The sequence below is a fragment of the Linepithema humile genome, chromosome 7, assembly GCF_040581485.1.
Source record: "Linepithema humile isolate Giens D197 chromosome 7, Lhum_UNIL_v1.0, whole genome shotgun sequence".
Taxonomy (NCBI): domain Eukaryota; kingdom Metazoa; phylum Arthropoda; class Insecta; order Hymenoptera; family Formicidae; genus Linepithema; species Linepithema humile.
Window position 1 is genome coordinate 12,389,138 of NC_090134.1, and position 24,534 is coordinate 12,413,671.

Consider the following 24,534-nt stretch of genomic DNA (forward strand, 5'->3'; position numbering starts at 1 on the left):
GTTGACGACGTCGGTGTCCGCTTCAGGGTCGACGAGATGTCTGATTACGCGTGACTTGGCGTTGAAAATCTCACCATCCTTGCAGAGACAATGCTCGCGCACGTAATTCTTCGAGACTCCGCCGCTCTGTCTCGTCACCCTGTCGCTTCTTTCACCTAGCTGTAGTCCGAATTTATTGATAGACATTCCTGTAGCATCGCACGAGCAATACTGGCGATAGTTGAAAAGCTGTGATCAATTTATAATCAGACCAGCTTCGCGCAGTTCCTCGATAATCGAGAGAAACTCGTTGTCGTGCGCGTTGTTTCCCGCCTGACGGAAAGCGTCCAGCAATCGAAGGCGATCCACCAATTCGTTCGGATCATCCCAGTGCACGTAATCGACCGCGTTGTCGGTCACAGTCATGGTCTGTGGTATGTTACACTTGGGTAACGTGTGACCCGCACCTCTCATGTCGAGATGTGCAACACCTCCACCTTTCTTAGATATCAGAGGTGTGATGATATGTTTGTATTTATATCCTTTGTTTCCCAAAATAGGTAAATGCGCGTTATGACCGCGTCTGTGAGCGTTAGTAGCGAGTAATATGCTCTTGTACTTTTGTTTGTCATCCTCCGTACACAGCGTATCGTCGGGAAGTCTTTTAAATATTAATTCAAACAGACCGGGCGTGCCCGCGTATTTCACACCGTCCACAATCACATTGTCGTCTCTATCAATGTCGAAGGCCTTGTCTCCGAGAAACGTTTCCGCATCGTTGAAGTATACACCGTACACGTTGTCGATCCCTCTCTTCTTGTCACCGCTCAAGAGCTCCCCGATGTACTCTTGACCCAGCGGACCCATTTGACCATACAGAGCTTCCCGACCATCGGACGTTTGCATCGTCTGTCTCACGGATGTTACGAAAGACGGGTCCGTGGTTTCGAACACGTTTTCGGTCGGTAAATATGTCGGCGCTTCAAACACCAATTTTTGCAACTGGAACGGAGTCGAGGCTTGTATCGGTGACGTCAATGGGGTCTGTATCGGTGTCGTCAACGAGGTACGCTTGATTTTCTTCTTCTCAGAGCTTGTCCGCTTTCGTTTGATGTCCGGTTTGTTTTTAATCTCGAGATCGTCAACTGAATCATCGTCACCCTTGATGTTCTCAACGATTCGTTTCAACGGCTCTACGATCGGTTTCAACCGTCCAATTGCGCCTCATGCTCCACTCTCAGGGCCGGATTAACGTAATGGCCAACCCGGCTTTTGCCGGGGGCCTCGCAATTAAGGGGGCCTCAAGTTTGTTGAAATATTTTTCAAAAAAAAAGAAAAAAAAACCATTTAACAGCAAATTAGCAAATGAAAACTTTTTTTTAATTTGTGAAAATTCTCGTAGCGCTTGGTGCTTGACGCTCAGTGATGCGCCGACGATGCCGACAGCGTCGAGCCGTCAAGCCGTCTAGCCGCCGAGCGCCGAGCCGCCGAGCACCGAGCTACGATTTTCATTTCTTGTATGCGCCCCCACCACGCGCTCCGGCAGTAGGCAGCTAGCGTAGCGTCCAGAAATCCGAAATCACTGATAGCTGATAGCGGCGGCAGCGGCGCGCGGCGCTTCGACTCTATTCGACAAGTCGGCAATAGGCTCCATTCGTCCGCTACTACTTCTTGCACTCGCTAGAGAAATGTAACTCTAGATCAAGGAACAGTTTCGTATATTTTCCAAGAGATAATTTAGTTTTTTAGCGCTCAGAGTTAATAAAACTTTTAAGTTTTGATTGAGAATAAAGTAATTTATTTCAAACGCTTGTAATAAGAAATACTAAAAAAAGAGAAGCCAGGAAATTAATTAGTGTCTTTTTTGTTGCTTTGTGTCTTTCTATTTCCTTGTCTTTTGCTATTTTTTACGGCACATTTATAGCAAAATAAAACGAAATTTTGAAAGTGGAGCTCAAAAAAGGAAAAAAGTTAAAAAAGAAGAATTATTCATTAAAAATCTAAAAAATATAAATTCGTATTTTCAAACAACAAATACTAGCACTGAAAATAGTACAGATGTCACTACTCTGTCTGTTAATTTAGATTCCTCTGTGTCTAATTCTTCTTCCATTTTACCTGTCGATCAAAATGATAATACTGAAACTGTCATTTCTTATTCTGACAATGACAACGGATCTAAAGAACAGAGTACAGATCCACCATTGGAACCACACGTTTTGGAAATCGGTCCATCTACATCTAATACTCCCAACTATATTGAATCAAATTATACTGATGATCGGATAAATGATAATGGACAAAGTGCTATTCCTCATATTTCTGATAGTCAATTAAATGAACCAAGTTCAGATCCAGCTTTATGGGAGCTTTTTCGAGGAAGTCGAAACGCATTACAGGAATACTGGATTAAAAATGGATTTACAAAATGCCAAAATTTCGATGTACATGCGGATTATAAGGCGTCAGTTCGAAACTATGAAAGTATTGAAGGAAACAAAAAAATCAATCGACCCAGAAAATTACAAAATTCCTATTTTTACCGGAAACTTCAAAATGGAGAAAAGGTTAAACGCGAGTGGGTTTTATATTCGCCGTCTCAAGGCAAAATTTTTTGCTTTCCTTGTAAATTGCTCAATGAGTCGGATACTTCATTTACAACTGGCTTTAATGATTGGAAACATGGATTAAAATCCATTTCAGATCATGAAAATAGCTCTGAGCATAGAAAAAATTTATATACTTATATCAGGCGCACAAAAGTAGTCGGAAGAATAGATACTGAACTACAACTTCAACTTAACGAAGAACGTAATTACTGGATCGAAGTATTTCGAAGAATAGTTGCTGTGATAAAATTTCTAGCATCAAGAGGTTTGCCTTTTAGAGGTAGTAATGAAATTTTCGGTTTTAACAGAAATGGTAATTACTTAGGAATGTTAGAACTAATAAGCGAATTTGATCCATTTTTGCGCGAACATATAAAAAAGTTTGGGAATAGTGGACGAGGAAAAACTTCTTTTCTTTCCTCAACAATATGTGAAGAATTAATCGAGATTATGGGGAAAAAAGTATTTATGGGAATTATAGCCGAGATACGACAAGCGAAATATTATTCTATTTCAATAGATTCAACGCCTGATGTAAGTCATGTAGATCAGTTGACTTTCATTATCCGATATTGTAAAAACGGTAAATCAGTTGAACGATTCTTAATGTTTATACCGATTTATGGGCACGACGCAGAGAATCTGTGTGAAGTTGTCATCAAGTTTCTAAATGAAAATGATATATCCATTTCAAATTGCCGAGGCCAGTCGTATGATAATGCCGCAAATATGGCTGGACGATATAATGGATTGCAGGCCAGAATTAATGACATTAATTCTTTAGCATTTTTTATTCCCTGTAGTGCACATTCTCTAAATCTTGTTGGCGTTCAAGCCGCACAATCAACAGAAGAAGTTTGTAAATATTTTGATTTCGTTCAAAACCTATATACTTTCTTTTCTGCGTCAACGCACCGATGGGCTGTATTAATAAGAGCATTAGCTACTTTAGGTCCAAGACAAAAAGTAGTTAAAAATTTGTCTGATACGCGCTGGTCAGCTCGTGCTGATGCTGTTTTCGCATTAAATAATGGATATAAAACTATCAAAACAGCTTTAGAAACACTCATTACTGCTGAAAATGAATCCGAAGAAACTAAAACCCGAGCTACTGGTTTGAAGAAAAATATGGAAAGATTGGAAACGGTTTTTCTAACTATTTTTTGGAACGATGTATTAATGAGACTTAATAAAACGAATAAGATGTTACAGAAAACAACGTTGACCTTGTCTGTTGCTGTCAAAATTTTGAAATCTTTGACGTTATATATTAGCGAAAAGAGAAATAAATTTGATTGGTACGAAAAGCGTGCAAATGAGATTGCGCCAAATTCTGTTTACAAAGATATTAACAAACGCATCAAAAAACGTAGTACTCGTTTGACTTATTTCTATAATACGGATACACTAGATCCAGATGTGATTCTAGAAGGAAGTAAAAAATTTAAAATTGAAACTTTCTTGCCTGTTATTGACACACTTTTAAATAATTTGACTAAACGCTCTAAAGCTTATGAAAACATTTTTGAAGTATTTGGATTTTTGGAAATTTTGACTGATGTAAATGAGCAAACGTTGACAAATTCATGTACACATTTTGCTTCTATTTACAATAGGGACGTAAATGAAACAGAATTGATATCAGAATGTTTTCATTTAAGAGTATATTTGAAAAATGAATTAAAAATTAATTCACACTTATTGCAAAAAGAAAAATTTTCTACAGAGAAGGAGGAATTTAAAGATGGGACAAAAGATATAGAAGGTCAGGAAAAAATAAAAAAGCAGGAGGAAGAAATGAGTGAATCGGAAAGAACTACCGTTAGAGAAAGTGACAGTGATCAAGAAGCAGATCTTAATGAAGAAAAATCTGAAAATGCCTCAATACAAAAATTAAATTTAAAAAGTTTGTATTACTATTTATATGAAAATCACCTCTTTGAAGCTTTTCCAAATGTAGAAATAGCATTGCGCATTCATCTCTGTATGATGATCAGTAATGCTACAGGGGAGAGATCATTTTCAAAATTGAAATTAATTAAGAATGTTTTAAGAAATACAATGATAGAAGGAAGATTGAACAATTTGAATATTATTAGCATTGAAAACGAGTTTTTTAAAGCATTAAATTTCAATGATGTTATTCAAGATTTCGCGAATAAAAAGTTAAGAAGACGTTTGGTACATTAATGTGATTTATTTGAAAATTATATATATATATATATATATATATATATATATACTAATATTAACACTAAGATATATATTAAAAGAAAGACAAATAAAAATTTTTTATTGTTCATTAAAAAGTAAAAAAAAACAAAAATCTCAAAAAAATAATTTAAAAAAATCATAAAAATCATAAAAACTATAAAAACACAAAAAAACAAGAAGAAAAAACTCCATTGACGGGTCTCCACCTTGACGTGGTAATGGAGCTTAGGAATAAGATTTCTGACCAAGAGAAACCCAATATTTAATAAAGCCAAATAGCCAGTATTATTGGACATGGTACTAAGGGGCCTCATTACAAGAGATGGCCGGGGGCCCCAAACATGTTTAATCCGGCCCTGTCTACTCTACCCGTCTTCAACGTCCGATGCTTCTTGCGAATCGACTCGCTCGTACGAGCGATTTCCTTCGCGATCTTCTCCCTCTCGTCGATATCTTTTGTGTCGAGCGTCATCGTCAACGTCTCGAGAACAACTAACCATTCTGCGGTACCGCAAACTCGTTAAAACCACGTCTGTATCGTCCATCGTTAATTGTACTATCCTTGTCTATCACTAAAAAACCGTACTTGTGCTGCCAACATGCGTGACACAATGTACTGAAATCTTCATACGTCATGTTCGTATTCACATGATCGTTGTAGACATGCTTAAGGTTTGTTCCATCCTGCTTGAATATTACGAGTAAATTCGCGTTGTCGCGCACGAGATGTTTCGGTATTTTTGCATATGTTTGGCACAGATAGAAACAATCGACTTTCGAATGTCGACCCATAGCAAAGTACTCGCGTATCGCATTCTGCTTGTCGCACGCTATATCGTCAAAGACGAATACGGAATTCGGTAATGCCTCGCTGTGCGGTACAATTGTGTTGTTGTCCGAGAATGTAAAGTAGCCGATTTCATCGATCGATCCAAGCAACTTTTCGAGATATCGATACTTTGGTTGATTCAACGATTTCGAGTACACGTACACGTTTTCGAAACGTACACCGTTCGGACTTTCCAGCAGACTAATCATTACATTGGTTTTACCGCAATTCGAGGGATCGCAAATGATACCGCGTATCGTGTTTGGCAGCATTTTACCACGTCTGCACGCCTTTTCACAAACCCCTTGCGTCTTATCATCCATGTTTTTCACACGGATCGTGTATGGTTGTTGTACAAATTTCATTTTTTACCAGACTCTTTCTCATCCTTGTTATTACGCGACGAGTGCACAGCATCGGATGTTGGAAAGAGCGGTGCTCGGATATTTGTTGCTAGATCTAAAATATCTCTATTTCCATACATGATTCGGACATTATCCTGAAAAAAAAATATTGTTTCAAACACACGATTAGCAATACACGTTTGCGACATTTACCTCCTTCCGTTCCTTCTTATTATCCCGGTTATTCATTGTACTTCGTCGTCCGACAAACTTTGATATTCTACTAGTTAATGATCGATACGCGCCTCCTATTTATAGGTGAGCGCTGTCGAAACACACCTCAGTTGGAAATATGATTTACACGCGATACGTTAGAATTCGCGCTCTATGAAACGATACAAGGGTGCCGGTTTACTAAACAGTGTGATAAATCGACTACCGTTGGAGCTGCATATACCCGGCTACCAATTTTGCGGGCCGGGGACTTGTCTGCGGAAACGACTCGCGCGAGGGGATCGAGGTATCAATCCGTTGGACGCGGCGTGCCGCGATCACGACATCGCGTACTCGCAAAACCGCGAATCAGCGGACCGCCACGCAGCCGATCGCGTTCTCGCCGATAAAGCGCGGGAACGGATCACCGCTGTAGACGCTACTCTCGGTGAGAGGGCCGCTGCTACCGCCGTATGGGCTGCTATGAAAGCAAAGACGAAATTGGGGATGAGTATGACAAAGAGAAAGAAGAAGAAGACCAAGAGGAGAACGCTTCCGGTGGCGAAACGCGGTGGTATGTTACCGTTGTTACCGCTCTTGAGAGTCATCGGTTCGCTTACCGGTGGAGCAGCGAATGTTGCAAAGGCGGTGAATGACTCTAAGGCCGCGCGACGACAACTCGAAGAAACGAAACATCACAATAAAGCTATGGAAGGACGGGGGATTTATCTCGCTCCGTACAAGCGGGGCAAAGGATTGAAGAGAAAAAAAAAAACGTCGAAAAAACGATAGAGATGCCCGTGGGTGCCACCACAAATCTACAGTTGTTACAAATAGCGAAGCGTATGCGAATACCGTATTTCCGAGGTGTCTACATGCGTAACGCTTTACTCGACAAGATACATAAAAATGAGAGCGGTATCGTGAATTTGGACGATGTCGACGGGCCGGGTACGCATTGGGTGGCGTACGCCAAGAGAGGCGATCGTGCCGTATACTTTGACAGCTTTGGCAATTTGCAACCGCCGAAGGAGCTTACACGCTACCTCGGAGACACCGATACAACGATAACGTACAATCGCACAGTCTACCAGACGTACGATCAAACGATCTGCGGACAATTGTGCCTCCTGTTCCTCCAGAAAATAGATATAAAAATCGATCCGCCATCAATCGACATCAGTCGTCGTGGATCAAGACGGACGATTGATTGATTTTCGCGGAAAGGAGATTACCATCAGATTGCACTTGCGGCGACGTGGTGCGAGGAAATGCTCGTGTTGAACGAACAGCGAGTGATTGAGAGAACAACGAAAATTGAGAAAACATCGCTATTCAAGAGGCTCAGTACGACGAACGTAAACTTTTTAAAATCATTGGAATTCGTTGTGAAAAACGATTAAAGAGATAGATATACTCGACATCGCTGACGAGCCCGTCTTCGACGAGCGTATCGTGAAATATGTGATGCACACGTACAATTCGTACGCTAACACGACGTTGGGACACAGCGACGAGATACGAATACCTATACAGCAACAGGATTTGTACACGTTGCCGTGTGAGAGTTTTCTCTACATTGAAGGAAAACTCGTTACTCCTGCCGATGAGAATAGAGATGACGTATGTATAATGAGAAATAATTGTGTCGCGTTCATGTTTGATGAAATGCGATACGAGCTCGACGGAGTTGAAATCGATCGTAACAGAAACGTTGGAATAACGAGCACGATCAAAAACTATGTATCGCTGACGACGGAGAAGAGCAAGACGCTGAAATACGCATCGTGGAATCCGGATGGAAATCCATTGCTCGATGGAAACTTTAATTTTTGGGTTCCGCTCAATACTCTTTTAGGATTCTGCGAGGACTACAAACAGATTGTAATCAACGCTCGTCACGAACTTGTATTGATACGATCGCGCAACGATAACAATTGTCTCGTTGGACGAGTCGGTACGAATCCAACGATCGAACTACTCAAGATACAGTGGCGAATGCCGCACGTATCTCTGAGCGAAGTCAACAAGCTGTCTCTTCTTCGAACTTTGGAAAGCGGAAGATATCTGAGCGTGTGCTTCCGTTCGTGGGATCTGTACAAATTTCCTCTGCTGCAGAATACAACGAAGCATTCCTGGGCGGTCAAAGCCGCGACGCAATTGGAAAAATCGCGATACGTAATCTTTGCTCTCCAAACCGGTCGAAAAAACGTACTGTCTGAAAACGCTACGCAATTTGACGCTTGTAAACTCACCAATGTGAGACTGCATCTGAATTCAGATTTTTATCCGTACGACGACATGAACTTGGATTTTGACAGAAATCGATACGCTATACTGTACAACATGTATGCGCGTTTCCGCAAAGCTTATTACGGATTCGATAATACGTATTTGGACATCGATGAATTCTCGAAAGCCGGTCCGTTCGTAGTCATAGATTGTTCGCGACAAAACGACTCTGTCAAGAGCGCCACCGTTGACGTGCGAATAGAATTTGATTGTAAGAAAAATATACCGGCCAACACCACCGCCTATTGTCTCCTTATACACGATCGAATGGTTGAATATAAACCGCTGAACAACATTGTGCGCAGATTCGTATGATTTTTTTTATAAATTGGAGATGCGTACGCGGACATGTCAGTTTTCCGACGATCGACGACGATGTCTGACGTACCAATTTTCGTCGATCTGCAAGGTTACGCGTTCAACATTTTTATTGTGAAAGAGGTAGCGGTACTTCGAGATGGCGAAACGTTATCTCATTACGTATTTCGTGAACACGTACCGTGGTATTTGTTGACAAAATCGGAAAAATCGCTGGTGTGTTGGTTACGGATACACCACCACGGCTTCCGATGGGAAGATGGACACATCTCGTACAGTCAGATGAAAAGTCTTATCAACAATGCTATTGGTACGGAACCGCCTCCAATATACGTAAAAGGACTCGAAAAGAAAAAGTGGCTGTGCGAGATTTTGGAAGATGATTTCGAGATCGAAACGATCGATGTGGATTACAAAGATATCGCACGCCTGACGAACTTGGATGTAATCGGAACCTTGCGTTGTGGGTATCACACGAGACATTGCGCTATGCGGAATGTTTGCAAATTGTACAAGTGGTGGTTTGAGCGTAACAAACGTGTAAAACAACTATAATTTATGCTAATAAAATGATGTATATCACACTCGTATGACTTTTATTCCACCTTTTACCCGCTACATAATCCACCATGTAATATGACCTATCGCCTATCTCATGAGATATAATATATTATTATTTGTAAGAACGTCTATCGAACACCTATCGAACACCTATCGAACGTCTTTGAACGTCTATTGAACATCTATGGAACATCTATCGAACGTCTCTCGTACGTCTATCGAACGTCTACTGTACGTCTTTGAACGTTTATTGTACGTTTTTGAACGTCAATCGAACGTCTTTTAACGTATTGTTGAACATCTTACGTACATCTTTTGTACATCTTTTCAACATTACTTGAACCACTTTTAACATCTCTCGAACGTATTTTAACGTTTATTACTACAGCGAAATTGACGTTTTTGCGTCGAGTTGTATATAAGGTGTGCGGAAGAGAGTAATTTATCAGTTCAAAGTGTGCACGCGGTAGAGAAAAATAGTATAGAAAATGGAGCGTGATCAGAATAGAAAAAATTCCGAATACAAGAAGTGTAAGGATTGCGGAGTGTACCACAAGCCGATAGCTGTGGTCGAGCCTCGTCTAAGGCGGACTCAAGCACCTCCCGTCCCCCCTCGTAATCGTGAAAGGCGTTAGAGGCTCAGTTGAAACAATTTTTAAACATATATTATACATTAATTTAACATCTATGCAACGTCTTTTAACGTCTTTATCATACATCTTTTAACTTTTACTTTTCATGAGTGTAAAACAACCTTGTGAAAGAAGAATTTCATGGGTGTCAAACTCATTATATGAAGTCGCTATGATATCTCTTATGAGATTTGTTTATCCCGCAGTAGTTTATACTAAATCTATCAAACATCTATCGACCGATATTCGGTTACTCGGGAGAAGAATTATGTTTCACAATTATAAATTTGGAGTATGTTTGAAAAGATAACCCCCGTAGAGCGGTCACATAGATTTGCACCACATCTAAGGGATGTACTATAAAAATGCGTCGGAGGCTGGGACGGTCACAAGTTCACGCAAGATATTTAACGGAAGTGTTACGTTAGCAATGGCTGCATTATACAGTTTGGAAATACATGAGATCGAGCAGTTGATGAGGGCCCTGACGGACCGGATCGCCGTCCTGCACGGTGCGATCCACCAATTCGAAGAGGCGACGAGGCTTGTGCAGCAGCAACACGTGCTGTACTCTTTCCAAGTACATTACGATGTACACGGAAATGGAAACGGGGTGATACTAGCATCGATGTAAGTATTACTGTCTGTTATTACATATGAAAGATTTAATCTTCATCTTATACTATTCTTATTCTTATACTATTTTTTTTTGCTTGTAGGCAGGATATAAGGGGTAACATGATGACGGCAGTAAGGCTGCTGGAAATTTTAAATACACAGTTCCAGCAGATGGAATGTGATGCGGCGCGCACCGCGGTAGTATTACAGGCGGCGGCGGAAGCGCTTTCTGCGGACGATGATGTGCAACCGTAAGTATTACATTCAATAAGTATCATACTTAATATTTTCGGATTATTAATAAAATTTTTCTGTTTTAGATGATGGACTCGCGGATTATTATATCTTTTCTCTATATTATTTTACACACATACACACACACACACACACACTCTTTGTATTCCAAAAAATATTAATAAATTTTATATTTTAATTATATTATTTTTGTTTTTTCCTCCTTATTTTTCCTCTCATCCTAAAAATATCATTAGAAATAAGTTTATACTGTGGCGACCGTTCGCCACATGCCCAACTAAAAACGCGAGAATAATAACAAGAAGACGGAGAAAGAGACAAATATGTACGTACGTAACAGGTAACAGAGAAGTAACGAATAAACATGTTTTCAAATTTCACGAAGGACACGGGCCCCCCACGGTCGAACGAAAGATATAAGGCGAGGCAGAACGATCTCGCGCTTCGGCCGAGTAAGAGGAAAAGATAGAGTCGCGTATATACTTGTAACTCGGGCAGTTTGCTGATAAGTTTTATATTAAACAGACAGTTCACGCACTCGATTTCAATTTATTTAGTGTACGATCACTCACCACCATTCCCATAGATATCCCAAAGTGGTGACCCCGACGTGATCATTATTTTTTTTTTATCGATTATTCGTTTTCTTCGGACTTTTAATATTTTTTTTTTGTTTGGAGAAAAGATTTTTCGCTGAATTGGCGTGTGTTCGGTGAGTGATTTCGAGAGTGCAACGATATGCCTGTCCTCCGAGACGACGGGGAGCAGCCGCCTGTGCCGCCGCTGGCGCAGCCGGCGGGGCAGCCTGCGTTGCAACCGGCGGTGTTGGGGCCGCCGGGGCATTTTATGCCTGGACCCGAGGTGAGTCGAGTGGGCATGCGAATGCCAGAGTTTTTGCCCGCGGATCCGGAGCTGTGGTTCAGCATCGTGGACCGTAGTTTCCACGCCGCCGGGATAACGACCGACTCGACGAAATTCGGGTACGCGTTGACGGCTATCGGTCCGCGTTATACCACCGAGGTTCGAGATATTATATTGAATCCGCCGGAGGAGCGCGCGTACGAGACATTAAAAGCGGAATTAACCAAACGCCTCAGCTCATCGCAGGAGCACAAGACGCGTCGCTTGCTAGAGCACGAGGAGATCGGCGACCGCAAGCCGTCACAATTTTTACGTCATCTTCGTAGCCTTGCCGGTAACGTCGTCGGCGATAGGGTGTTGCGGACGATTTGGCTGAGCCGTCTACCCGCTCATATTCAGCCGCATCTCGTGACGCGAGCGGAGGATTCGCTGGATCAGGTGGCGGACATAGCGGACACCATCGTGGAGGCGACGCGTGCCCCGTCGCTACAGATCGCGGAAGCCGCGCGACCTTCAGTTTCGCGCGGCGCGGGGCAGGACGACGGGTCGGCATTGGAGGCGAGACTTAATCTACAATTGGCACAGATGCGTTTGGCGTTGCAGCAGGAGATGGCGGAGCAGCTGACGGCCATACGAAGGTCCATCGAGGCAATCGGTGAGCCCGACCAGGGCCGCGGCGGCGGGCGACGGCATTCGCGCTCGCACTCGCGCTCGCATCCGAATTCGCGTTCGCGTTCGCGTTCTCGACCGCGAAGTCACGGTCATACATCAAATGGCCTGTGCTGGTTCCATTGGAGATTCGGACCAGACGCGAGACGCTGTGAGACGCCGTGCTCCGCGCAACAGCAGGCGGGAAATGCAGGGGCCCGTCGTTAATGGCGACGAGCGATTCGGGCCATCTGACGCGCCGCCTCTTCGTAACCGATCGCGAAACGAGAATCGATTTTTTGATTGACACGGGGGCCGACCTGTGCGTCTATCCGAGGAGGCTGATACGGGGTCCGCGACAGAAATCGAGCTACGAGCTTTCGGCCGCGAACGGAACTGCAATTTATACATATGGAGCGGAGTCCTTGACATTAAATTTTGGATTGCGGCGAGTTTTTGCGTGGCGTTTTGTCGTGGCGGACGTCTCCAAGCCAATTATCGGAGCCGATTTTTTATCATTTTACGGGCTGCTAGTGGATTTGAGAAATGGTCGACTAGTGGACGGCACGACGAGCCTGACAGTGCAGGGACGCTGTTCGCGATGCGAGACTCCGAGTATTAAAACGGTGACAGGTGCAACTCCGTACCACGAATTATTAATGCAATATCCTGAGGTGACAAGACCGGAAGGACGACCGGGCGAAACTAAGCACGATACGCGTCATTTTATTAAAACAACGCCGGGTCCGCCGGTGGTGAGTCGGCCGCGGAGGCTTGCGCCGGAGCGTTTGGCGGCCGCGAAGAAGGAATTCCGGAGAATGATGGAGCTCGGAATCGTGCGACCGTCCAGGAGTTGTTGGTCCTCGCCTTTGCACATGGTACCTAAAAAGGGCGAAGAATGGAGACCTTGCGGAGATTACAGGGCACTTAACGCTCGAACGATCCCTGATTGCTATCCGGTGCGTCACATTCAGGATTACGCACAGAACCTGCAAGGAAAAAAAATCTTCACGACATTGCCCGGGCGTATCATCAGATCCCGGTAGCTGAAGAGGACATACCAAAGACGGCAATAACAACGCCGTTCGGCATGTACGAGTTTCCGTGCATGTCATTCGGGCTGCGAAATGCCACGCAGACTTTTCAGCGCTTTGTGGACGAGGTTCTTCAGGGCTTGGAGTTTTGTTTCGCTTATATTGACGATATATTGGTCGCGTCGTCATCGGAGGAAGAACACGAGACGCACCTGAGAGCGCTGTTCAAGCGATTGAAAAAATATGGGGTTGTAATCAACCCGGCTAAGTGCGTATTCGGGCGGCCACAAGTAGAGTTCCTCGGGTACCTGGTGACCGGAGAAGGAACTCAGCCATTGCCTGGGCGAGTGCGGGCTGTTCAGCAGTATCAATTGCCAGCGACAGCCAGGGATCTTCGGCGATATCTGGGAGTATTGAACTTTTATAGAAGGTTCCTGCCGAGAGCTGCCGAGGTGCAAGCACCGCTTAATGACCTACTGCGAGATAACGCAAAAGGAAAGGAGCCGGTACCTTGGACGCCGCAGGCACGGCAAGCGTTTGAGTTATCGAGGGAGAGCTTGGCACGGGCCGCTTTGTTAGCACATCCAAGGATGAGCGCGGAGTTGGCTGTGTTTGCGGACGCCTCGGATCACAGCGTCGGAGCCGCACTGCAACAAAGGGGAGACAACGGTTGGGAGCCGTTGGCATTCTTCTCGAAGAAGCTAAGTCCAGCCGAAGAAAAATATAGCGCATTCGATAGAGAGCTGTTCGCGATATATCTCGCAATCAAGCATTTTCGACATATGCTAGAGGCGCGAACTTTCGCGGTGTATACGGATCACAAACCGTTGACCTTCGCGTTTCGACAGAAACCTGATAAGTGCTCGCCGCGCCAATTTAGACACTTAGATTTTATAGGACAGTTTACGACAGATATTCGATATATTGCCGGTTCCGACAATGTTGTTGCCGACGCGTTTTCCAGGATTGACGAGATGCAGTCACCCATGGATTACATAGCTCTAGCGGAGTCACAGAGATCGGACGAGGAGCTCAGAACGTTGTTGAGCCAGGAAGCGAGTCTACGACTGAAGGAAGTAGAGGTCCCTGGAGCAGGGGTGACTGTATATTGTGATACAACAACGGCAACGCCGAGACCATTTCTGACGAAGGCCTTTCGCCGAATAGCATTCGAGAGCATTCACAACCTGGCACATCCAGGTATAAGAGCGACGACCAAACTCATATCCCAGAGATATGTTTGGCCGTCAATGAACATAGATTGCCGGAATTGGGCGCGAGCATGTGTGCCGTGCCAACAATCCAAGGTCACGCGGCACGTCGTGGCACCCGTGGGAAAATTCTCTGCACCATCTAGGAGATTTGAACATGTCCATCTCGATATCATTTTGATGCCTATCTCTGAAGGAAAGAGATATTGCCTCACGTGTGTTGACCGTTTCACACGATGGCCGGAGGCGTTTCCGCTAGAAAACCAGGAGGCGGAGACGGTTGCCAGGGCCTTCTACGAGGGATGGATCTGCAGATTCGGAACACCTCTGCGAGTCACCACCGATCAGGGTCGTCAATTCGAGTCGCATCTCTTCCGTCAACTGAGCGAGTTGACGGGAACAACGCACCTGAGAACGGCAGCATACCATCCGCAAGCGAATGGTATGGTGGAGAGGTTTCACCGTCAGCTCAAGGCGGCAGTGAAATGTCACGGAGGTAGCCGTTGGACCCGAGTGCTGCCGACCGTTCTGCTGGGTGTGCGAGCGGCCTGGAGGGAAGATCTGCAAGCAACGGCAGCGGAGATTGTATACGGAGAGACTCTTCGTCTTCCGGGACAATTCCTAACTCCAAGGCCAACAGAGGACGCGGAAGGCGGCGCGAATTTCGTGAAGGAATTGCGCCGCTGCCTTGACGATCTACGACCAGTCAAGGGGACGCGCCATGGAGAACGGCGCCCATTCGTGTTCCAAGATCTGGAGACAACCAGTCATGTATTTGTACGGCATGATGGTCCAAGAGCGATGTTGCAGCCGCCTTACGACGGCCCGTTCACGGTTGTGAGACGCGGTGACAAGGATTTTGTCATACGCGTACAGGAAAAAAATGTAACGGTCTCGATAGATCGTATTAAACCAGCATATTTGCTTTCAGAAATGTTAACAGATGCTGGGGAAACAAATCCAGCAGAAACACAACCGAGCGGCCGAGACAATAACGCACGGGACCGTGACCGACGGCAAGGCGAGAGCGCGCCAATTCCTGTGGAACGAGCGGGAGCGGTGACGAGAGCCGGCAGAAGGGTTCGTTTCCCGGATCGTTTCCAGGCAGGCCTCAGATAGCAAGATTTTTTTTTAAATTTTATGTAATGGATATCTTTTCTATGTGACAAATGTTAAATATATAAAGATATAAGACCCGAGACGCGTAGTAGCACCGTAAATAATTATCGCTACACTGTGTATATAATTTCCGTATTTTATTTTAATTTACTTCTCTTTAATTAGACGATTTTTTTCTTTTTCGGTAATAGCCTGGCGCAAACGCAGCGAGCTGGTTTAATCAATGTATTAGTACTCGTTATTATTTATTCATTTATGGCGGACTGCATATTATTTATAAGTATAATTCATGAGGTATTTCTTCGAATACTCTTAGCGCGATTGCGAGATAATAGCATAATATCGGGATGTACATCACTGGCAGGGGGGTCCTGTGGCGACCGTTCGCCACATGCCCAACTGAAAACGCGAGAATAATAACAAGAAGACGGAGAAAGAGACAAATATGTACGTACGTACACAGGTAACAGAGAAGTAACGAATAAACATGTTTTCAAATTTCACGAAGGACACGGGCCCCCCACGGTCGAACGAAAGATATAAGGCGAGGCAGAACGATCTCGCGCTTCGGCCGAGTAAGAGGAAAAGATAGAGTCGCGTATATACTTGTAACTCGGGCAGTTTGCTGATAAGTTTTATATTAAACAGACAGTTCACGCACTCGATTTCAATTTATTTAGTGTACGATCACTCACCACCATTCCCATAGATATCCCAAAATACTATAGACAGTTAATTTAACAATATATTCCAAATAAATTTTGTTATAAAATATAGCGCTTTTTAATCTTTCTCCCATATTTAAGTTAGAAATAAGTTTATACTATAGACAGTTAATTTAAATTTTATTATTTTTTTCCTCCTTATTTTTCCTCTCATCCTAAAAATATCATTAGAAATAAGTTTATACTATAGACAGAATACAGATTCAGATTTAAAAAACATAATAAAAAAGAATAGTTAAGAAATTATATACCGAAAACATTTGTTTAAATGAATTGTAAAGAGTGTTAGATGTGATCGCTGTAACTTGACGCGCGATAAATCGGTACAATCGACGCGTTCTCTTATATTCTACAGCGGGATGATAATGATAAAAAAACTTACATTTTAAATATAAAATTTTTTTATTTCAATATTCGCATACAAGCATTTCCGACATTTCGTCGGCATTGACACAACACATCAACTGTATGATACCTAAGTACTCGGCTTGCGTCTTACACTTTGGTAACAATTTTTCGAAGCGATCCCGACCATACGTCTGATACAATTGCCGAATATACTTCTCCGGAAGCGGTAGATCGCTCAATAGGTATCTGCTTGCAACGTTCTGGTTTATGACCTTTCTTGTGAGTTCAACGAGACTCCTCGGCTGTCGCATCGTGGAGATTCTGAAACATTTTACAATACATCTAAATATCTACTCGCTGAATATTTCTCACTTTCTATTTTTAGAGATATTTTTCTTACCTAATTCGCACAGAGTGCAATCTTTAATATATGGCGCGGGCCCGTCGATGTGGTCGCGCTGCCACGGCTGATTGTGATGTTTCTTGCACCGACGGTACCCCTGCACTTCTGGGTCCACTCTTACGTGTTCCGGAAGTTTCTCCCACACTTGGTCCACGAACCGAGCAAACTTGTTTAATAAAATTACCTTCGGCACAAATTCTAACTCCGCAGCTGTTAAATTGAGAATATCGCGTTCATCTGAGAGTGCGATGAACATTTCGACTGTTATACCACTCGTTCTTCGCGAGCCTTATATAACCTTATTGTATAAACAATCCTTAACACCCCCTCCACTTGTCTATTCTAAAAATAGCGCTGTATAAAATAGCGCTGCCTAATATTTGTATATACATTCCTTATTATCCCCTCCACTTGTCTGTTTTAAAAATAGCGCTGCCTAAAATAGCGCTGCCCTTTGATGTGGAGAAAAAACCTGCACGAACCTGCGAATGACTTTGAAAACTCGTAATTTTTCCGCGGGCCTTATATACCCTTATTGTATAAACATTGCAATGACGTAATCTATAAACCTGCACGAACCTGCAAATGCCTGCAAAGGTTCTAAAAATAGCGATGACGTCATTATAATAGTTCTTAGAACTATAAATCACTTTTATATAAACATTTTAACATAAACATTATTATATAAACAGTCCTTATCTTAAATCTGGCGCTCTAAGAGCGGCCTAAAAATAGCTATAACGCCATTATAATTATTCTTAGAACTATAAATCATTTTTATATAAACAATCCTTATCTGAAATCTGGCGCTCTAAAGGGCAGCCTAAAAATAGCAATGACATCATTATTTGATGCAAAATGGCGTCTCTTAGGTAAACCTGCATGAAAATTCTAAAAAATTTAAACAATGACGCCTTTGTAAATAGTTCTTAGAACTATAAATCATTTTTATATAAACATTTTAACATAAACATTATTATATAAACAGTCCTTATCTTATATATAAAATTCTGATCTCTCAATGACTCATGTTTGTATAAACAATCCTTATCTTATATAAACAATCTTTATCTTATCTCTTCCGGGAATTGATGTAATCTGATACCTTCCTTTCTCCCCCGCACCTCCCTCGTCACTCCCTCCACTCCAAAATTACCCCCTCTCCTCCAGAACGGTGACGTCATTACCCCCTCTCCTCCAAAATTACCCCCTCCCCCTCAACTTCTTCCCCCTTCACCCGCGCACCCCCTCAGATGCCAGAGTCAGATCTCCCATAGTATAACTACTCTGGTGCAAGAAATGCACGTAGCGCAACTCGGGGTACTCGAATTCGTCGACTCTTGGGACCTGGTGCGAGGAATTCCCATAGCGCAACTCCCGAAAATCAAATTTGTCGACCCTTGGCACCTGGTGCAAAAAATTTCCGTAGCGCAACTCGCGAAAGTCGAATTTGTCGACCCTTGACACCTGGTGCGAGGAATTCCCGTAGCGCAAATCGGGGAAGTCGAATTCGTCGACCCTTTGCACCTAGTGCGAAAAATTCCTGTAGCGCAACTCGCAAAAGTCGAATTCGTTGACCTTTGACACCTGGTGTGAGGAATTCCCGTAGCGCAACTCGGGGAAATCGAATTCGACGACCCTTGGCACCAGGTGCGAAAAGTTCTCGTAGCGCAACTCGCGAAAGTCGAATTCGTCGACCCTTGATACCTGGTGCGAGGAATTCCCGTAGCACAACTCGGGGAAGTCGAAATCGTCGACTCTTGGCACCTGGTGCGAAAAATTCTCGTAAATTTTGATGATAATGATGATACCCTGGGCCCCGTAAATTCTTCATCTGCCCCTGCGGACAGAGGAGAAGAATAAGGAGACGACGTTTCTTAATTTTTGCATTACCAACATCACTTTTTGACCGTTTGTATCTCTGGAACGGCTGGACCAATTTTAATTTTTTTTGTTCAAATTAGTCCTGGCGATGCCGCCTTTAAAGATATACTATGTGTTTTTATAAAATTTTTTATATTTTAGTTGCTACAAACCCCCGAAAAGTCGACTTTGTGCGCGCAGGATAAGAGATTAAGTAGTGTCATTTTCTGAACTTTGCCAGAGACTCTTTTCCTGACTTAGTAGCGTCGTTTTTTAAACTTGGCCGGAGACACTACCGCGTCTCCTGATAATGTGATTTTTGTTTTTGGTCACACCAATGTTATGTCTGGAATTCTTTTCACATTTGTAAGCTTTGCGTATCTTTAATGTTATAAAAATCACGTCAGAGAGGTCGTTAGAATTAGATTCTTGAAAGAAATTAAGGATAGAAGAGCTGGCTGTAATTAGAATCAAATAATGCCCTTGAATATTATAATTAACTGTTCAAATCTTTTTCTTTATTTCTTTTCACTCAAAAGTCTGACGAAAGTTGATCTCGCGAATAATTCGTATATTCAAGGAATATCGTAATATAATAGAAGATCACACTTAGCTCACAGTCGGGCAGTAACCGGCTCCTTTCCTTGCGATTATATTTTTATGGTTCCTCTTTCCCAATTTTCCGTGTCTACGTCTCTTTAATCGTTTAGCTAATCCTTCTCACTTTTCCTGGAATTCTTTCTCTCCTCGTCTTCGTCCCTTTCTTTTCCTTTACAAATGTGCTCTTTTCTCTTTCAACTTTCGGAAGGCAAACTGCCGCGAGAAACCGTTGTCCAGCTCTTTTGTTGTCCTCTCCTCTCTTCCCTCCAAAGGGCTCTCTCGCGCTATCCGACCAATCAGCTCTCGCCAGCAATTTTTACAAGGATTAGTGCCCTCTTATACAATAAGCATTACTCGCTATTATCAATATCGACCGAGACCTATTTATCTCGTGAGTTTATTATAATATTATCTCGTGAGTTTCTTACAGTTTCGGCCATTCTGACAATACAGTTCGTCCTCGAACTGGCTTAAAACTGAGTATCCAATTAATAATTACAAATCTTCTTTTAATATAAACTCTCCTAGCGTAATACTATATATATACACTGCCGGCCAAAAGTTTGGATACACTTGCCTGTACACCATTCATTTTTATTTAGCAAGATTCCACCGCTTTCTAATAAACTTTTTTGTTTTTTATTAGTTAGTTAAATCTTAATTTATATGAAAAAAATCAATTTGTCTGATAGTAGTTATTAGCAAGAGAAATAGACGCTTAACAGCACCGGAAATCCGCGCAGACATCAATAGAACTCGAAAAAATCCAGTATCGCTTACAACTGTGAAGAGACGTTTAAGAATTGCCGGTCTAAAAGGATGTGTTGCAATAAAAAAACCTTTGCTCCGTCCAATAAATAAGAAGAAACGACTTGAATGGGCTCTCCAACATCGAAACTGGACGATAGAGCAGTGGAAACAGGTACTTTGGACTGACAAATCCAAGTTTGAAATCTTTGAAATCTTGTAGACGAATTTTTGTAAGAAGAAACACTTCTGAAAAAATGACGCCGCAGTGCATTGTGCCTACGGTAAAACATGGGGAGTGGTTCTATAAAGGTATGGGGTTGCTTTTGTGACTATGGCATTGGAGATTTTATAAAAGTTGATGGTATTATGAGGAAAGAGAACTATAAAAATATTCTCATTCGAAATGCAATACCTTCCGGTGTCAGACTAATTGGCCGTGGCTTTATTTTACAACAAGACAATGATCCTAAGCACAGTTCCCGCCTCTGCCGAAAGTATTTAGAGAATAAAGAAGCTAATGGCGTTATCGTTAATATGGTCTGGCCACCTTAATCGCCCGATCTGAACCCAATAGAACTTCTATGGGAAGAGCTTGACAGAAAAATTAGAATCTCCTGTCCATCATCTGCTGGGGAGCTATGGCGACAATTACAAAATGCTTGGTCTTTCATAGAACGAGATACAATAAATAAATTAGTAAAAAGGATGCCTCGACTTGTGGAAGCAGTCATAAAAAAGAAAGGTGTTTTTTTTGATGAAAAGACAGTTTAAAAATTTTGTCTCAGAAATTCTTTAAATTCAACTTATTTTTTTTTTTTTTTTTTTAATTATCTATAGTTTTTGTATTATTATTTAATTATTTAAGCAAAAATTATATTAATAAAAGTTTTTGTTTCAATAATATCTGGTTTTTCAATGGTGTATCCAAACTTTTGGCCGGCAGTGTATATACATTGTTTTATTTACTCATTCGAAAAGTCATTCGATGCGATATTTGAGTCAATACTGGCTTCTTTATTGTCTTCTTTTTTTACTCTAATCCACGGTTTTATTTTATCCGCCGAAAGGATCGTGTTGAATGGTTTAGATGTTAAATTATATCCCGGAATATCTGTAACAACAAACCTATTCTTTTTAAGAATTGCTTTGATTTTATAAGGTCCTTTATACTTCGGCGCAAGCTTTTGATTTATTCCCGGCTTATGTTGTAAAGACCGAATTAAAACCAAATCTTCGACATTGTACTTAGTACACTTCCGATGCCGTTCATCGTATTTCTTTTTATTATATGCCTGCAATTGTTGATCCACTATTCGTGCAAGATCTTGAGACTCTCGCCTTTCAGCTTCAACATCGCGATCTATATCACGTAATTTATCAATAAAATCGCGTAGCTGCTCATCAGTCATTCGATTCTGTTCGAAACCCAAAAAAATTTTACTCGGTGTCGATCCGACCGCTTTATTTAAAGTGTTATTAATAACGTATTGTGCTTTACCCAAAACATTTTTCCAATCCGTTAGGTCATCCGAAAGCTTAGCCAAAGTAGACTTAAAAAGCGATTAACCCGCTCAACTAAACCATTCGCCCACGGAGAAGCAACTGCGATTTTAACATGCTTAATGTTGTTAACTTCCATGAACTGCGTGAAGTCATTCGAGGTGAAAGCAGTCCCCCTGTCACTAATTATACGCTTCGGGTAGCCAAACATATTGAACACTGTGCTTAAATGTCCAATTGATTAATTAGTATTAGTAGTTTTTGTTGCGAATAATCAAACAAAACGCGAAAATGCGTCAATTATGACCAGGATATGTTTGAACCCATCCATCGTTTTCTCTAAGGGCCCAAAATGATCAATATGCAGTGTTTGTAAGGGGACTTGATCTCTCTCGAATACCTCCATTTCCCCCTCAGGCTTACCCGCCTTTGCCGAAAAAGTCAAACATTTAACGCAATTGTCCAAATATTGACGCACCCTCAATTTTAGACACGGAAACCAGTAATAAGACAGAATGCCAAAAATTGTTTATCGAAACCCACATGACCGAGGTCATCATGGTAGATACGTATTACATTACTAATCATATTCTCTGGAACCACGAACAATTTTTTATCCTTATAAATTCTAAACAGCAATCCGTCAATCAATGTAAAATATTTATTACCCTTAAATTCAACACTTTCTGCAATTTGTTTAAGTTTTTCATCGGACAGCTGTTTATATAAAAACTCGTCCTCCAGAGAAATTACATTTATTAACATTATGTTGCGACTCAAACAGTCCACATGCGTCATTTTCTCCGAAATTCGATGAATTAATTCAAATCTATAGTTCTGTAACAGCAACGTCCATCTCGCTATCTTTGGGTTTATATTTATCTTTTTCATTGCTAGAACTAAAGAGTTACAATCTGTCACCACACGGAAGGTGATACCCTGCAAGTATACGTGAAATCTTTCTACCGCTTTTACAATAGCCAATGTTTCTAACTCATAGCTATGATAACGTTTTTCCGCGTCTACTGTTGCTCTGCTAAAGTATGCAATAGGTGCCCAAATGCCAGATTTTTGCTTTTGAAGTAATATAGCTCCAAATCCCAGAGCGCTCGCGTCTGTATGCAACTGTTTCAGCCGAAGGATTATAAATATGCAATACCAGCGCCGATGGTAATTCTCCCTTCAACAATTAAAATGAATCTACAGGGTGATTCAGAACAACCCAGGTGTCCTTGCACAGACGTATTCCTGAGTTAATTCTGAGACGATTTTTCCTTTACAAAAATTTTGTCCGCGGCTTATTTTTCAAGTTATAAAAGAAAAAAGTTATCAAATCACGGGACGAATACAGAAGATAGGCAGGAGTGGCGCAACTGGGCGCAACTCCATTCGACACGGGTGATTACGAGACGCACGTTGCGATCAAACACACGTGATGAAACACGCGCCACACACACACGCACACACACACACACACACAACTCTCTCTCTCTTTCTCTCTCTCTCTTTCTCTCGCTCGCTCACTTACTTTTACAAATTCGACGTCTTTATTCTGTTTGACGGATGAATAATTTTACCGGGTATAAGCAATACAAATTTACACAGCACTTGACATGCAATAAATCCATACCGAGATTTATAAGACATACATTTTTTTTCGTATCACGTATCGAATTTACTCACGTAAATGAATGATTTATAAATCGATTTATTACTATTAATCACTGCCGAATAATCATATTCCGCTTACTCTTATTAAGAAAAAAGTACACACTACATGCAATTACAGTAATCAATACTTTCACAGATTTACACACACACACACACACACGAATCTATCGGTTTGTTATTACTACCAATTAATTATTCGGTGACTGAAAATTATTCGAAGGATACGCCTAACGTTTACACAATGCACGTAGCTCGATGCGGAGACAGTACTTGATGTAAACAATGAACCAGATTATGTTTTTATTGAAAAGTATTGTTACGCCTGTGCTTTTCGCCGCTGATGCTGTGTGTTACAGCTGGCGGACCGATCGATAATATCGATTGTTTACATTCTCTTAGCAACAACTTGTTTATTTACAAATGCCATACGGCTTGAACTTATAGTGACCGATCGATATTATCGATCGGTCCGTCAGCTGTAACACACAGCATCAGCGGCGAAAAGCACAGGCGTAACAATACTTTTCAATAAAAACATAATCTGGTTCATTGTTTACATCGAGTACTGTCTCCGCATCGAGCTACGTGCGTTGTGTAAACGTTAGGCGTATCCTTCGAATAATTTTTAGTCACCGAATAATTAATTGGTAGTAATAACAAACCGATAGATTCGTGTGTGAGTGTGTGTAAATCTGTAAAAGTATTGATTACTGTAATTGCATGTAGTGTGTACTTTTTTCTTAATAAGAGTAAGCGGAATATGATTATTCGGCAGTGATTAATAGTAATAAATCGATTTATAAATCATTCATTTACGTGAGTAAATTTGATACGTGATACGAAAAAAAATGTATGTCTTATAAATCTCGGTATAGATTTATTGCATGTCAAATGCTGTGTAAATTTTTATTGTTTATACCCGGTAAAATTATTCATC

The 24,534-nt window shown here is 41.8% G+C and overlaps 2 protein-coding genes across 2 annotated transcripts in view; one reads left to right on the forward strand and one right to left on the reverse strand.

The window, feature by feature from the left end:
• Positions 1-5,361, reverse strand: part of LOC137001163 (uncharacterized) — a 299,895-nt gene extending 294,534 nt beyond the window's left edge. Inside the window, exon 1 of the mRNA XM_067359520.1 lies at positions 4,774-5,361. The gene's annotated coding sequence lies outside the window, so the exon portion shown is untranslated. The remainder of the gene's footprint in view (positions 1-4,773) is intronic.
• Positions 5,362-11,602: 6,241 nt separating this feature from the next.
• LOC137001091 (uncharacterized) lies at positions 11,603-12,601 on the forward strand. Its single transcript, XM_067359156.1, has one exon. The coding sequence runs from the start codon at positions 11,603-11,605 to the stop codon at positions 12,599-12,601; it is 999 nt and encodes a 332-aa protein (XP_067215257.1).
• Positions 12,602-24,534: the final 11,933 nt, after the last annotated feature.